Below are 16,689 nucleotides of genomic sequence, written 5' to 3'. Positions count from 1 at the left end.
TTTTCAGTTTATTGATTGCATTTGGATGGGTACATTTAGATGTGTTTTATTTGTAATTTATTTAGGAGTTCAGTCACGGAAGCAGACGTGTTGCAGTCCTACATTTATGAAAACCAGCTTCCTTCATATTTTGAGCAATCTTTATAATCTTGCACCAAGCTATTTCATGTAGTGCCTGGGTGACATTTCTTTAATCTACCTACTGTATTAGCTAAACAAACCAGGTAGATGGCTTGCATAGACTCCTCCCTGCCATAAACATTCTTGTGCAGTTATGAGAAACGAGTCACACTTGTCACCTTCTGGCCGGATGCGTGTTAACAGAATTCAGTCTTGTCATATTTATGTTCAGGTAATGGAAATTCAAGTTAATCAGGTTTTCATAGTACACAGAAATGTTTCAATGTATGAAAATAATTATGGACAATAGATTTGACACAGTATTTTGAAAACGCTGTGATATAAAACTTAGGCTTGTGTACTGCGTATTTTATTAATTTCACTTTCTAAACTTTGCACAGGCGCTTTCTGTAAGGCCGAACATCTTTTGTAAACGGTCTGGTAAAATCCGGATTATGCTTGTTAGCATAATTTAGACGTCGTGAAATCGGGTGCCGTCTGTCGGCAGACTGCAGTTATACGCCTCAGAATTCTTTTTTTTTTTTCGCGACACACTAAGTGTGGCCGAAGTTTAGAAATATAAATTGGAAACAATAAATAACAATGTAAAGCACATTTCAAGAAGAAACTACGCATACTTATTATGGCATTTAGAAATATATGCATCGATGGAATTGCAGCTGCTGGTGTTTTTCAAACACTATAGCTCGAGGAAATGCTGCCTTGTGTTCGCCATTTTGGCTCCAATATTAAACTAATAGGCGCGCTATTGGAGCCAAAATGGCTCCTGGTTTACTGCCTACACAGTCCTGTTTCCTGGGGAGGGGAAAGAAGGGTTTTTCCCTTATTTTAGGAGGCACCGTCACCGAAACCGATGTCTTAAATTCAGTTGATCTGAATTAAATATCAAGGAGTACATTTTCAACCTCTCTACCAAAAGTAACAAGATATGTGTATATAATATCTCTCTCTATATTCTGCTCTTTGGATTCCCAGCTTATTGGTGTGGTGTCGTGGGTGCGGGGGCAGCCGGGACTGAGGTAAGCACAACCTAACCTGAGAGAGACAGACAGACATAGTTGGAGTTGGGCCGGTCCAGCCGGAGGGGCACTGTTACCACGGCTTCGCTTAAGTTTTTGTTTTCGCGTTTCTGATTGTGTTTGCCCCTTCAATAAGTACTGGATACGAAGTCGTCATTTTGTTATTTTCCTATGTCCCTAAGTCGTTGGTTCTCAACAAGCGCGGTGTGCCTTAGCGGTGCTTCGAGGCGTCTGTTTAGGGGGCCCGAGTGATTTCAGCTGGTGGTTCGGGATGGGTGACAATCGAGGTGAGGAAACCAAATAACCGCGCAGTGCCGACGATAACAACAATACGGTGATCGTGGCACATAAACCGGTGATTGCAGGCAGGGCCCAGGGCTTTCATCTCTGATCTAAAGAGCTGGGGTGGGGGTTTGGCCGCCGTGCTTCGGTGGAGGAGGGGGGGCGCAATATTCTATTTTGATCACTTTATTTTTATTCAGGCTAGTGAAAACTCCGCTGTGGTATTAGTAACCCCACCGTGATTATTTGAATTAGTCTTACAAGAAACCGTAAGGTGACCGCGTTTTGCTGCAGCCTGTCATCAGGTAACCCGTTTCGCATTTCGTTTAAAGTTTTATAAAACGTATTTAAATACCGGGCCTCAACACTTCGTGGCACATGCGATGGCGTCTTTTTTGCGCAAAAGAACCTTTTTTTTAATAAACGCCTTGTGATCAAAGTTGAATTAAATGTAAATGTTTGAATTGATTACTTACTAAACATCATCAACAATTGGGGCACATTATCTGCAAATTCGTAGTCGAGCTTGGTGATCTTTTATTTTGACACATGACTTTAAATGTCTTTTGTTATTTAGTATCCATAATTTGTCTAATAGCATTTAATTTACAGTTTTATTTGCTTTAAATTAAACCATAGTTGCCATATTTTCATTGCAAATGCCTAAAAGCACTGTTAAATATTACACTAAACATATTCATGTTTTCGCTTTATAGACTGCTTTGCAGTGTTTAAGAAATAAAAATGCATAAGTTAAAATAGGCTTAATTAGAGTTAGGGCTACTGCATCCTGTTTAAAGGAATGATTGTGTTTAAAGTAAATGACAAGTTTTTTTTGTAGTCCCCGTTAAATCAGAAAACAACAAAATGATTCGGAGTACCTACAAGTTATTAATTTTTTACTGAATCTACAGTCATTGGTTTAAGCATGCCATACGAGATAAGAGCTATTTCTACTTAAAGAATGTTTACAGAACCTTTTTTCAATGTGGTACTACTTACAGAATGCAGTTTATATGTCTTAAAGTTTGCTTATTTCCACATTACTTTTCATATTCTTATTTTGTATATTTAAATATAATGGGGAAAATTGGGTAACAATATCACCTCATGAGTTTCAATACCATGCCCCTTTGTCTGTATAGATTTTCCTCATAATATCTCAAAGAAGTGCTTGTTAATATAATGTGAAGATTTTCCATTGACACTGTAGTGTACAGGTGCCATGTACAGATCTGTCAGGAAAAGTGACAGTGAGTTTTAGAATGTTATGTTAAAATGGAATAGAATGTTATGTTAAAATGGAAAATGAGAAAATGTGGTTGCTGCATTTTGGCTAATCATCTTTTATGATGACATAGTCATGTCAGGAACAGTGTATGTGTTTGGTTTAAGGCTAAAGAATAAGTGAGAACCTTGTGAATTAAATGACTTGAGTGGTTTTCCATGGAGGTATTAAGAAGCTATTGTTGTTAAAAGTGATTTTAAGTGTAAAGGAGTCAGAAACCCATGACTGACTTTTGACACTTTTTATTTTTCCTGTACTTAGCAGCATTTACTAGATTATTTGCCAATAATTTGAGGAAGTTTGGTGCAAATTATCTAAAATACATAAGTGGTTAGGTTTTAAGGAAGGACTCCATGCATGCAAAATACCAAGCTGTAAGTCACTGATATCAGTCAAGTTCTTTGCTTTACAGATCCGAATCCTTGATAGACTGCAATCGAATGTGTGTTATCTTTGGTATTTAATTAGGACTTTTATGTGGTTGTGCTGCACATGTTAGTGCATTATTTTTTTATATTTGCTGTATTCCTCATAAATGTCATCTAAAACTTTCAGCTGCCTGATGTCCTGTGACAAAAATCAGTTTTCATTGCACAATAAATACTTATTGTTTTACAGACAAACTAGTTACATTAGGCATTTTTTTTAAAATCCCCCATGACCCTGTAGTTAGGATATAGCGAGTTACTATAAAACCTAGAGCACTGCTTATCAGTTTATTTTTAGTGTTCTGTTGCAGCCTGAATTGATAACAGTAGTAACCTATGTATGTTTTAAAGATTGTGATATAAATAAAAACTTGCTTTACATAAGTCTAATAAGTAATGTACAAGAAGGGTGTCTCTGAAGTCAATTCTGTTCTGATAGTCTCTAGTGTCTGTTAGGTGTTTTCTCAGATTTCAGACCTCGGTGTCCATGAAGACCTGTTTTGTGTTTCTTCACATCTTGACAAAATCTAACTAGCTTGTTTGGTAACAAACAGCATCTGTGGCCAGTTTGGCTGCATTATTATATAAGATGCCATTTTTTTGACAGCTGATGTGTAAAAGTACTTTTATTAGAATTAAGGGAAAGATACTACATTTTCAAAAACAAATATATAAGAACAATGCAATTTTAGTTAGTAAATGTAATAAACCATAATGAGTGAAAGTTATGAATTTTGTTTTAAGAAAGAATAAACATGTTTTTAACCCCCATGACCCTGTGTTTGGATTCAGCGGGTTGGAAAATGGATGGATGGATGGATGGATGGATAAATATGTATTTAAATAATATTAAAATGACTTTGGTAAATTGTTTTAATATTTAGCCAAAAACAGAATCCACTTCGTAAAAATGCAGTTGCAATTACAAAACTGAAGTGTAATTGTAATTCTTGGCAAATAAAATACATATCCAGCTTATTTAAGCTTTTATATGTTAGAAGAATGTTCATTAAAAATACCTCTATTACAGATCAGTTTTTTTTTTTTTTCTTATCTGTAGTTCTTGAAGAAACTAGAAAGCCATTTACTGACTTCACTGTACATGGTGCTGACAGAAGGTTTTTGCTACTATACCAAAGTAGTCAAGAAAGGGAATTGAATTGCATTGCTTGTGTAGGAATGAAGAACACTGTCTGATGTTGGGATGCTAAGATCAGATAGGTATTCTGAAGTTGAAATTTATTATTATGTGTACATAGTAGAATGAAATTCTTTTCTTGCATATCATATATGATGACAGCAGTACAGTTTAAAAAAAAAAGATGTCTCCTTTTTATTATTTGTACTTTTATATCTCTTTTTAAGTGCATCTGTAAATATCTGGAACATCAAAGGAGATGGTGTTTTGACATTTTATCATACTTTATCAGTTTGTTGGACTGTCAAAAATGTAGAAAAAAAAATAATTCTGTGTATACATTAAGACACACTGTCAATTTGATTTACAAATGAATTAATTGAATATACTAAACGTTTCATTGTAATATCCTCCCTATTTTCATACTTTGTTATAAGTGATGGTATAAGGTAACTTTGCTAAAGTACAAATAAGCTTAATCTAGAATAGAGAAGTTTTTTGTTCTTTTAAATTGCTAGTGTTAACATTTACAGAATCGGCACCTGTCCTTTAAAATTCTCTATCACATAAATTACATTTTGTGTGTGTGTGTGTTTTTTTTTTTAAACTGCTTTGTTTTTACCTGAAAAATGTTACAACAGAAGGCCTAACTTTCTTTGTTTTTGCGGGTTATTTAGAGATATGGCCTGTCATAAGTACAGCCAACAGAGAATTAAGACTTAGCAGGTAAAATTTATTTTGAGTGTTTGAATCAAAATTCAAGGCAATAACAGTTATGAATATAGATGTGTGATATGAAAGTAGCACTCTCATTGTCAAACCTCTTCACATTGGGAATTGGCACAGAGACATATTGTGATTAAATTAATTAATCTAATTATTCCATCCTTAACTATCATTACCCTCCCCCCCTACACCTAAGGAAATTTAAAGTTTGCTTGTTCTCCTCATGTCTGGGGTGAGTGGGTGGGTGTTTGTTTTTTTTTTTGCCTTCCGTGCAATGGACTGGGATAGGCTCTAGCCCTGATTCTTTTAAAAAGAGAATTGTGACCACATTTCCAGCAACAGAAATATGAAAATGAGACATTCCTATTAAAGCACAATGTATACATTTTTACAGAAGGATTAATTAGTATTATTAATGCATTTATTAAAATTAATCAACAGTCTTGTTCTAAAGTTTTTCAATTTCTGGTGGAGAGAATTCTCCCATTCTCCCACTTTCTTTCTCTCTCCCAGTGTATTGGACCAGCTCTTTCCAGTCTCATCTGTTGTATCTGTCCACATCTTTCTCCGTTATATCCCCTGTCTTTTCTCATCCTTTTCTCTTGTCCCAACACCTCCATATCTATAATTCTTCTCCTCACATTGTTTACCTTTCTCCTCATGACATGACCATGCCAATTTAACTCTTCTTCCTGAATTTTTTTATAAGATTTCTCAACCTAAAATTAACAGTATAATTTGAAGATCATAGCTCAAGTTTAGTTTTTGACAAGTGAGGGAATTTATATATTTGGGAAGTTCATTTTGGGTTTTTGAAAGAATTCTGTGATGATAATAGATTACATAATTTACTTATTTTTTTTGACAGTTTATTTAAAATTTCCTCAGTTGTGCTAATCCTTTAATTTTTTTATGCAAATTGGGCATGGTTTGTGTCACAAATTAAACAAAATCTCTAAATTATCAGACATTAATGACTTGAGTATTGTAGCATGCAGAACAGTCAAATGTTTACTTGCATGCCCAGGCAATGCACAACATTTCACCACTGTCCAGAACTGTGGTAAACAAGAATATAATAAAATAAATAACTGCATTAATAGAAAAACTAAATCAGCTCACCAAGATGTACCTCTTAACTCTGTTTCCATACTTCTTGTGGAAAATGTCCTGAAGAAACTCCATTATAGTTGTAAAATTATATGCAAATATTGGTGAATGAAATACCTGATCTAAACAGATTTACTGGTGACACATGTACACTAAGAGTTAGTCATTAATTTATAAGACCACCCCAGGTGCTAGTTCATTAAGACTGGAGTTTTTATGAATCTGCACCATCTAGCGGCATTTACCAGTTAATAGCACACAAATTGTATTTACACCGGTGGTGCGGTGGTAGTAGTGCTGCTGCCTTGCAGTAAGGAGATCATGGATTCATGCCCTGGGTCCTCTCTATGTGGAGAGCGCTTTGATTAATGAGAAAAACAATATATAAATATAAAGAATTATTATTATTAAATCAAAAATCCTGCTCTCCGTGTCTAAACAGGAAGCACCGCCACAATTCTGTTGGTTACACCCAAATCCCAGATTGGTGTCTGGAATGGAGAGATTTGAAAATTGGAATTTAGTTTTTGCTAGCATGCCCTAAAAACCTTCACAATATTCTAATTTACACGTGACAGCACTGTCGAAAGAAACTAGTATTGTCTGAACACAAGAATCAAATACAAAGTGGAAAATCAAACCGGTATGTAATTGTGTTATGTGTCATAGTTATCTTTTACACAGCTGGTGTTTTGTTTCTTTCTGCTTTGGACTGAGGCATGAGCATGTGTGTCCTGCCCGCTGTCTATCATTTGAAAGCATTTATTTGTTTATTCTTTATTTATATTGCAGTCATCGGCTGGTATGACCATTAGTCATTGTTGTACTTCAGTTTTGTATTTGTACATCTCTCTCTACACATTAACTTGCTGTTAGCTGTCTGTTAATACTGCCATACATTATAGATTACATGTTGCACCTTTCTTTTAGCGCTGCACAGTTAATCAAATTAAAATCCTTATTGCAATTTGAACACATGAGATTACTAAACAGCAAAATATATATATATATATATATATACACACAGTACAGGCCAAAAGGTTGGACACACCTCCTCATTCAATGTGTTTTCTTTATTTTCATGACCATTTACATTGGTAGATTCTCATTGAAGGCATCAAAACTATGAATGAACACATGTGGAGTTATGTAATTAACAAAAAAGGTGAAATAACTGAAAACATGTTTTATATTCTAGTTTCTTCAAAATAGCCACCCTTTGCTCTGATTACTGCTTTGCACACTCTTGGCATTCTCTCGATGAGCTTCAACAGGTAGTCACCTGAAATGGTTTTTACTTCACAGGTGTGCCTTATCAGGGTTATTTAGTGGAATTTCTTGCTTTATCAATGGGGTTGGGACCAGCATTTGTGTTGTGCAGAAGTCAGGTTAGTTGGACGATCATTTATTTTTCAAGAGGACAATGACCCCAAACACAACTCCAGGCTGTGTAAGGGCTATTTGACCAAGAAGGAGAGTGATGGAGTGCTGTAAATGGTCATGAAAATAAAGAAAACACATTGAATGAGGAGGTGTGTCCAAACTTTTGGCCTGTACTGTATGTGTGTGTGTGTGTATATATATATATATATATATATATATATATATATATATATATATATATATATATATATATATATATATATATATATATATATATATATATATATATATATATATATATATATATATATATATATATATATATATATACACATACATACAGTGGTGTGAAAACTATTTGCCCCCTTCCTGATTTCTTATTCTTTTGCATGTTTGTCACACAAAGTGTTTCTGATCATCAAACACATTTAACCATTAGTCAAATATAACACAAGTAAACACAAAATGCAGTTTTTAAATGATGGTTTTTATTATTTAGGGAGAAGAAAAAAACAAACCTACATGGCCCTGTGTGAAAAAGTAATTGCTCCCTGAACCTAATAACTAGTTGGGCCACCCTTAGCAGCAATAACTGCAATCAAGCGTTTGCGATAACTTGCAATGAGTCTTTTACAGCGCTCTGGAGGAATTTTGGCCAACTCATCTTTGCAGAATTGTTGTAATTCAGCTTTATTTGAGGGTTTTCTAGCATGAACCGCTTTTTTAAGGTCATGCCATAGCATCTCAATTGGATTCAGGTCAAGACTTTGACTAGGCCACTCCAAAGTCTTCATTTTGTTTTTCTTCAGGCATTCAGAGGTGGATTTGCTGGTGTGTTTTGGGTCATTGTCCTGTTGCAGCACCCAAGATCGCTTCAGCTTGAGTTGACGAACAGACGGCCGGACATTCTCCTTCAGGATTTTTTGGTAGACAGTAGAATTCATGGTTCCATCTATCACAGCAAGCCTTCCAGGTCCTGAAGCAGCAAAACAACCCCAGACCATCACACTACCACCACCATATTTTACTGTTGGTATGATGTTCTTTTTCTGAAATGCCGTGTTCCTTTTACGCCAGATGTAACGGACATTTGCCTTCCAAAAAGTTCAACTTTTGTCTCATCAGTCCACAATGTATTTTCCCAAAAGTCTTGGCAATCATTGAGATGTTTCTTAGCAAAATTGAGACGAGCCCTAATGTTCTTTTTGCTTAACAGTGGTTTGCGTCTTGGAAATCTGCCATGCAGGCTGTTTTTTCCCAGTCTCTTTCTTATGGTGGAGTCGTGAACACTGACCTTAATTGAGGCAAGTGAGGCCTGCAGTTCTTTAGACGTTCTGGGGTCTTTTGTGACCTCTCGGATGAGTCGTCTCTGAGCTCTTGGGGTAATTTTGGTCGGCCGGCCACTCCTGGGAAGGTTCACCACTGTTCCATGTTTTTGCCATTTGTGTCTCACTGTGCTTCGCTGGAGTCCCAAAGCTTTAGAAATGGCTTTATAACCTTTACCAGACTGATAGATCTCAATTACTTCTGTTCTCATTTGTTCCTGAATTTATTTGGATCTTGGCATGATGTCTAGCTTTTGAGGTGCTTTTGGTCTACTTCTCTGTGTCAGGCAGCTCCTATTTAAGTGATTTCTTGATTGAAACAGGTGTGGCAGTAATCGGGCCTGGGGGTGGCTACGGAAATTGAACTCAGGTGTGATACACCACAGTTAGGTTATTTTTTAACAAGGGGGCAATTACTTTTTCACACAGGGCCATACTTTTTCACACAGGGCCATGTTGGTTTGGATTTCTTTTCTCCCTAAATAATAAAAACCATCATTTAAAAACTGCATTTTGTGTTTACGTGTGTTATATTTGACTAATGGTTAAATGTGTTTGATGATCAGAAATATTTTGTGTGACAAACATGCAAAAGAATAAAAAATCAGGAAGGGGCAAATAGTTTTCACACCACTGTATGTGTGTGTATATATATATATATATATATATATATATATATATATATATATATATATATACACACACACACACACACAGTTAGGTCCATAAATATTTGCACAGAGACAACTTTTTTCTAATTTTGGTTCTGTACATTACCACAATGAATTTTAAATGAAACAACTCTGATGCAGTTGAAGTGCAGACTTTCAGCTTTAATTCAGTTGGTTGAACAAAAGGATTGCACACAAATCTTACATCTTGCCCGAAGAAGGGGCCTGAGTTGCCTCGAAAGCTTGCATACTTTAATCTTTTTAGTTAGCCAATAAAAGGTGTCATTTTGCTTGGCTTTTCTCTAATACTTGGTTGAAAACCCTTTGCTGGCAATGACAGCCTGAAGTCTTGAATTCATGGACATCACCAGATGCTAGGTTTCCTCCTTTTTAATGCTCTGCCAGGCCTTTACTGCAGTGGCTTTCAGTTGCTGTTTGTTTGTGGGCCTTTCTGTCCGAAGTTTAGTCTTCAACAAGTGAAATGCATGCTCAATTGGGTTAAGATCAGGTGACTGACTTGGCCATTCAAGAATTTTCCACTTCTTTGCTTTAATAAACTCCTGGGTTGCTTTGGCTGTATGTTTTGGGCCATCGTCCATCTGTATCATGAAACGCCACCCAATCAATTTGACTGCATTTAGCTGGATTTGAGCAGACAGTATGTCTCTGAACACCTCAGAATTCATTTGGCTGCTTCTGTCCTGTGTCACATCATCAATAAACACTATTGTCCCAGTGCCACTGGCAGCCATGTACGCCCAAGCCATCACACTGCCTCCACCGTGTTTTACAGGTGACGTGGTATGCTTTGCATGATGAGCTGTTCCACGCCTTCTCCATACTTTTTTCTTGCCATCATTCTGGTAGAGGTTGTTCTTGGTTTAATCTGTCCAAAGAATGTTTTTCCAGAACTGTGCTTGCTTTTTTAGATGTTCTTTAGCAAAGTCCAATCTAGCCTTTCTATTCTTGTGGCTTATGAGTGGCTTGCACCTTGCAGTGCACCCTCTTTATTTACTTTCATGCAGTCTTCTCTTTATGGTAGACTTGGATATCGATACACCTACCCCCGGGAGAGTGTTGTTCACTTGGTTGGCTGTTGTGAAGGGGTTTCTCTTCACTTCACCATGGAAATGATTCTGTGATCATCTACCACTGTTGTCTTCTGTGCACGTCCAGGTCTTTTTGCGTTGCTGAGTTCACCAGTGCTTGCTTTCTTTCTCAGGATGTACCAAACTGGAGATTTTGCCACTTGTAATATTGTAGCAATTTCTCGAATGGGTTTTTTTCTGTTTTCACAGCTTAAGGATGGCTTCTTTCACCTGCATGGAGAGCTCCTTTCACCGCATGTTGTCTGTTCACAGTAAAATCTTCCACATGCAAGCACCACACCTCAAATCAACTCCAGACCTTTTATCTGCTTAATTGATAATGACATAACGACTTGCTCACACCTGCCCATGAGATAGCCTTTGAATCAATTGTCCAATTACTTTTGAGCCCCTGAAATAAAGGGATTGTGTTAAAAAATGCTTTAGTTGCCTCACATTTTTATGCAATCTTTTTGTTCACCCCACTGAATTAAAGCTGAAAGTCTGTACTTCCACTTCATCTGAGTTGTTTCATTTAAAATTTATTGTGGTAATGTACAGAACCAAAATTAGAAAAAAGTTGTCTTTGTCCAAATATTTATGGACCTAACTGTATATACAGTTATCACATGCTACTTAGCTAAAGACGTACAGCCCTTCTATGAGGGCAGCAAAGAGGGTTCATAAAGTGTTCTATTTATATATTTATATATATATATATATATATATAGATATAGAGATATATATAGATACAGTATGTAGATATATATAAGATGAAGGGTGGACTTTTTGTGTGTGTGAGTGTTCACACCCAATGATTGCTTAGCTGGAAGTATTAAGTGTATAGTGCCACTGCAAAAAAAGAACACAAATAAATGTTTGGACTACAAAGACTGAAAAGAGGCTGGTCTGCCCATTGTTTTGTGTTTGTCATACCAGCGCACAATAGAGAGAGGAAAAAAAATGACAGAGACTACGGTGGTTTGCCTTACCTGGAAAGCATTTGTACAGCCACTAATGCTGTCAAAATGAGTTTGTGGATACAGAGTTGTTGATGAGACACATAATAAGTCATCCTGCAATTGCTAGTTTTTATGATCTGGCCTATTCAAAGCAGTGAGATTTAGTGGCTGCAGTTATTAAGTTTAACATGCTGTTAGATTAAAATTTGTGTAGTGGCTGGGAAAGCTGAAGAAGAATTGAGGAAAGGATGCCTATCATTTTAAGTAGTTTGTGCTTGTTTATATAATCATTGTATACAGAAGTTTCAATTTAGTTTGCATATAAGCTTATTGCTGAAAAAAGATGAACCAATTATTTTTTATAGCTAATTCTGATCTCAGATTTCTTTAAAAGAAAATTATGCAGTTTTGAATTTGCTTGCCAGTTTCAAGACTCTTTATGCGATGCAAGTTTCATGTAGATTATAGTGTTAACTTTAAATGTGCAATTTTCATCCATCTGTGTTTTTGTCAGCCTGATCCACACACACTAACACTAAGTTATTAATATAATTAGAAGTTGTATTGCTTTCAGAAAAACTCCTTTTTACATACTCCCAGTCCTAAAATAAGAAAAGGAGCCTCCAGCATGCTTTACAATAATGATTATTCTTTCTAAAGTTTCCTGAAGGTAATATTTAAGCCCTTCTGCCATGCTCAACTCCATTCTATTTAAGTTTGAAACCAGTTCTTCCAAATTGTGACTAGCTGAGCATGCAAGAGGGGTGTGTTGTTTGTTTTAATTGGGAAAATACTGGTCACTTATTATCCAATTGCTGGTGGCATTAGAACAGTCTTTAGCCAACAGATATTCATATCAAAAATGCACATTTCAGATTCAGTAGAAAAATACCTGGAACAAATCTGTCAGCCTGGAATTTAAATATTGTTCCATCATTAGTCAATGTTTAATGAAGTGGTGATATCCCCTGTGATTTATAATCCATGGTAGATCTTGTCGTCTCTCTGCATCAGAAATTAAAACCTTGTGAACATATTTGTTTAAATAGCAGTGTTACATTACACTAAAAGGGCTGTCCATTTAATCTAGATCACTATGGGTGCTGTCAGTGTCAATGCTGAGAGCTTAAGGGACAATGCATTTTCTAGTCCTTAGCTAAAATAAACTTTATTTACATGTGAATTAAGTACCAGTTGTGACTGTTGCATGTGTTTTTAAGTGTGTTATTTTTATTGTCAAAATGACTGGTAAATCCTTTTAGGAAGCTGTTTAATATTGCTGGTTTCGCTACGCTGTTGTTCAGACTAATCAAGTTTTGTAATCCAGTTATGTTTGATTATATACAGTATAAAGAGAGATCCTTCAATTGATGCATGCCTTAAACATAGGCAAGGTGAAATGTGCATTATTTTTCATCTCTCCATCTATCCTAAAAAAGCTGATAAAGTTTAAGGGTTACCCCCTTGTATATTATTCAGTGCCTTTTTACATGAATAGTATGTATAACATTTGGTCAGTTTATTGATATCTTTCAAATTGAATTATTTAAATAGTAATAGTGCTGATAATTGTCAAGACTCTGTATGTTATTTTTCTAAGAGTCGTATGGCAGAAATAAAGTGCCTGGTCTCAAATTTAATTGCAGGCTGTGGAATCTTACATGTATTCTTTACCTAATATCCCGGTGTTTTGGGAAGGCTTTGTCTAGAAGTCTGATATTGTAATGCAAATCTAGACTGGATTGTCAAATCATTTTCAACTCAGACATTCCAGTTTTAAGAATTGCTGTAAAGTAAACTGGCATCCATATAAATTTTCTGTAAGATCTTTTGACTTGCTTGCCATGTTGTACAAATGTCATAGACTAAAGAATAATTATACCCTTTTAACCCATTTTTGATGTTGCTTCCTTTTTCTTTTTCTAGTACATTTTCACCTGTATTTAAAAGTGAAAATGGTTTGCAAAATAAAAACAAAATCTTGAGAATGACTGATTGAAGTCTGGCATGCAGTGGAATGGTACTGGAACAAATCTATTATTCATGGAAATAATTTACAGCAGCTGCTGTAAGGCATCTTTAATTTTAAAGAGTCTGGTTGATTCGTCTCAGTAATATGTGAAATATGAAGTTGAGGTACATTTAATTTGCGAAGGAAAACTGTTAATTACTTCATTGGTGTTACTAACAGTGCAGCCAAAATAATTTGTACACTGTTAAAAATGGTCAGAAATGGAAGCGCAATTGAGCATAATGAAGAACAAATTTAAATACTGTCTAAGAAGTTACAATATTTTCAAAAACCTTTTACTGAAAACATTCTGAAATTGTTTTCAAATTATGGAATTTATTGTCTTCAATTATTTGTACACCTGGTGAGGCCTAAAGAAAAGGCATATGATGAGAGGTTGGATACCAAGGAGGGATAAATGAACCTGTACAAATTTGGCTAGACAGATGGATCGAGCTGAGAAAGATGTGCAGTAGGTTTGGGTTGATAAAGAATAAAGATGGAAATGTACTCACAAGTGATGGAAGGATTGCTTTGAGAGACTGATGAATGAAGAAAATGAGAGAGAGTGAAGGTTGGATGATGTGATGTGGCTGTAGTGAATCACGACGTTCAACACTTTAGCTCAGAGGAAGTAAGGACAGCAATAAAGAGGATGAAGAATGGAAAGGCCGTTGTTCTATGTGACATACCTGTGGAAGCATGGAGATGTTTAGGAGAGATGGCAGTTTTTAACCAGATGCTTTGATGGTGTTGATGGAGAAGTATGGAGAAGGCCAGAAGGAGCTGCATGGCGTCTTTGTGGACTTTTAAAAAGGATATGACAGGGTGCCTCGAGAGGAGTTGTGGTATTGTATGAGGAGTTCAGGAGTGCCAGAGAATTATATAAGAGTTGTACAAGATATGTATGAGGGAAGTGTGACATTGGTGAGGTCTGCGGTAGGAGTGATGGATGCTTTCAATATGGAGGTGGGGTTATATCAGGGATTAGGTCTGAGTCCTCATTTGCAGTGATGATGGACAGATTGATAAATGAGATTAAACAGGAGTGCCCATGGACTATGATGTTTGCTGACAGACGGGTATCAGCAGGAGTGAAAGGGAAGGTCTATAGGATATAGGGCCCTATGGAATCCATTTTATTTTTTCACAAATTCTGTTTTTTTTTTTTGTTTTTTTTTTTTGGCGTTCATTGTTTTATTTTTTCCTTGATTCAGATTTTTGGGGTTTTACTTTTTTTTTTTTTTTTTTTTAAACTGTTAAAGTAGTAACAGCTACATCAAAACAAACAATGAAATGGCACTTTACATTCCTTTTAATGAAACCACACACTAGCACAACTGAACCTTATTTTGCATTTCCATTCATCAGGTAGGAGCCTAGATGATGCTGTTTGCTGAGATTGCAGAAGGACAGTGAGTGTCCTCCAGAGTTATAAGAGCTGTTACTAGTTTGATGCATCCTTTTGAGAAGAAGGTGAACTTCACTTTTAGGAAAAAGAAAGAGTGTCCTGCTTTTAAGGGATCATTACACCTGAGGAAAAGCCTGCTCTTCTGCCCAGGTTTGTAGGTGCTGGGTTTATAACAGAAGATTCAAATGTGGACCTTGCGTGCCCTGTCACCACGTGGAAAAACATTTATTAAATCCTGAAACATCGTTATTAATTTTTAAAAGGGAAACAGTTAACGACCAGGGCCGTTCAGTAATAACATTTTTCTGCAGGACAGACTGTTAATACCTGTTAAACACCTGTATAATTTAATCGGTTAAATTATTCACAGTAAATACATCATGTCCAACTAGAACTGCCTACATAAAAGGGATACCATACAGCCAAATTTTTACTCGCCTATCACTATATTGAGAATGCTGTGTTCTCGGCTATTGGTGGTTTCATGAAGTACAACATAAATTTTATTGCCACAAATCTTTCGCAGAACGGCGTTCATGTGTTGTTCGAAGACACGGAGCAATTTAGGTTGATGAAAACTGCTCTCATTTTCTGGCAGTGGACCTCCTTGTTTACAATGCTTACTAAAGAAAGGATGCATCTTCGTCATTTTTGCAAGTGGTATGTCTGACTCACATGCCCACAAGCTGGCACTTTGCATCTGACCATTTTCTTGTTTCCTCTATTGTTACCTGAAGAGGAATACTTTTTGATGTTCATTTCTCCTTGTTTTTGAGATGTGTTTTAGATTTGACATGACAATTGCAAGTATATTTTCATGTCCAGTCTATGGTATGCTGGCAAAACTTGCAGAAAAGTTGTCCAGATTCATAATCGCCAGGATATTATTGTGCCCTCAATTTTGCAGTTAAGCTCTTGTTTTTTTTTTGGCATAGTGTATCTGATGCTGGTCACTTCAACGTTTCTGTCTCGCGCAGCTAGCTAATTCGCGTGTCTTTCACAAGAAAACATATAGGAAACATGCACACAAAAAGACACGACTGGATTTCTACTAGAATTACGTTTGCTTCAAAAACAACAAAGTAAAAAATAGTATCTGAATTGTAGAACTACAGATAATTCAATCATTTAATTTATTGGGAAGCTTTGCAACAGTCATCCCTTCAGTTTCTAAATTCCCACATTTCTGTTTTTAAATCTAAAATCCATTTTTATGCATTAATTCCATCTGTGTTTTTCACATCCTGGAAATCATAGGGCCCTAAGGACGGTAGTAAAACCAGCTTTCTTATATGACCTGGAGATGGTTGTACTGACCAAAAAATGGGAGACTGGAATGATAAGTGATGTCACAAACAGGTTTGCTGCATCTCCCAGCACAGTGTCAAGCATAGAGGAGATACTAGATGATGGGCCGTTGCACGAACAGAGCTGGACAGGGTATTGTTGGAAGTGCATACAGGCATGTGGAGGCCATACACACTAGTCAGTCACGTTATGAGTTGCCGTAATGAAATTTATGCAAGTTTTTCAGTTATTGACTTTGATTTTCAATGTGATGTTGAATCTAGCTCACAATGGGCTGGTGATTTTGGTTTCCACTAACTTGTTGCATCATTTTGTTCTCAACGAATTACACCGTATATTCTCAGTAAAGATTTTCCACTTGAATGTTTTGTTTGTCAAGATCTAATGTGTGATTTACG

At 36.1% G+C, this 16,689-nt stretch overlaps 1 protein-coding gene across 9 annotated transcripts in view; it reads left to right on the top strand.

Annotated features, from left to right (window-relative positions):
* The first annotated feature begins 280 nt into the window (after positions 1–280).
* The window catches only part of rxrba (retinoid x receptor, beta a), a 101,534-nt gene continuing 85,125 nt past the window's right edge, over positions 281–16,689 (top strand). For 2 of the 9 annotated variants that reach the window (XM_039768905.1, XM_039768904.1), the window contains exon 1: positions 14,995–15,133. In XM_039768905.1, coding sequence (XP_039624839.1) covers positions 15,028–15,133 — 106 coding nt within the window. In that variant the 5' untranslated portion in view covers positions 14,995–15,027. Of the gene's footprint in view, positions 353–895; positions 1,161–1,216; positions 1,448–1,645; positions 1,748–4,218; positions 4,380–14,994; positions 15,134–16,689 lie in introns of those variants that run through there. The other 7 variants (XM_039768907.1, XM_039768908.1, XM_039768909.1 and 4 more) reach the window with 7 other exon arrangements.

Source organism: Polypterus senegalus, chromosome 11, assembly GCF_016835505.1.
Source record: "Polypterus senegalus isolate Bchr_013 chromosome 11, ASM1683550v1, whole genome shotgun sequence".
Lineage (NCBI taxonomy): Eukaryota > Metazoa > Chordata > Cladistia > Polypteriformes > Polypteridae > Polypterus > Polypterus senegalus.
This window is presented reverse-complemented; position numbering and strand designations above follow the sequence as displayed.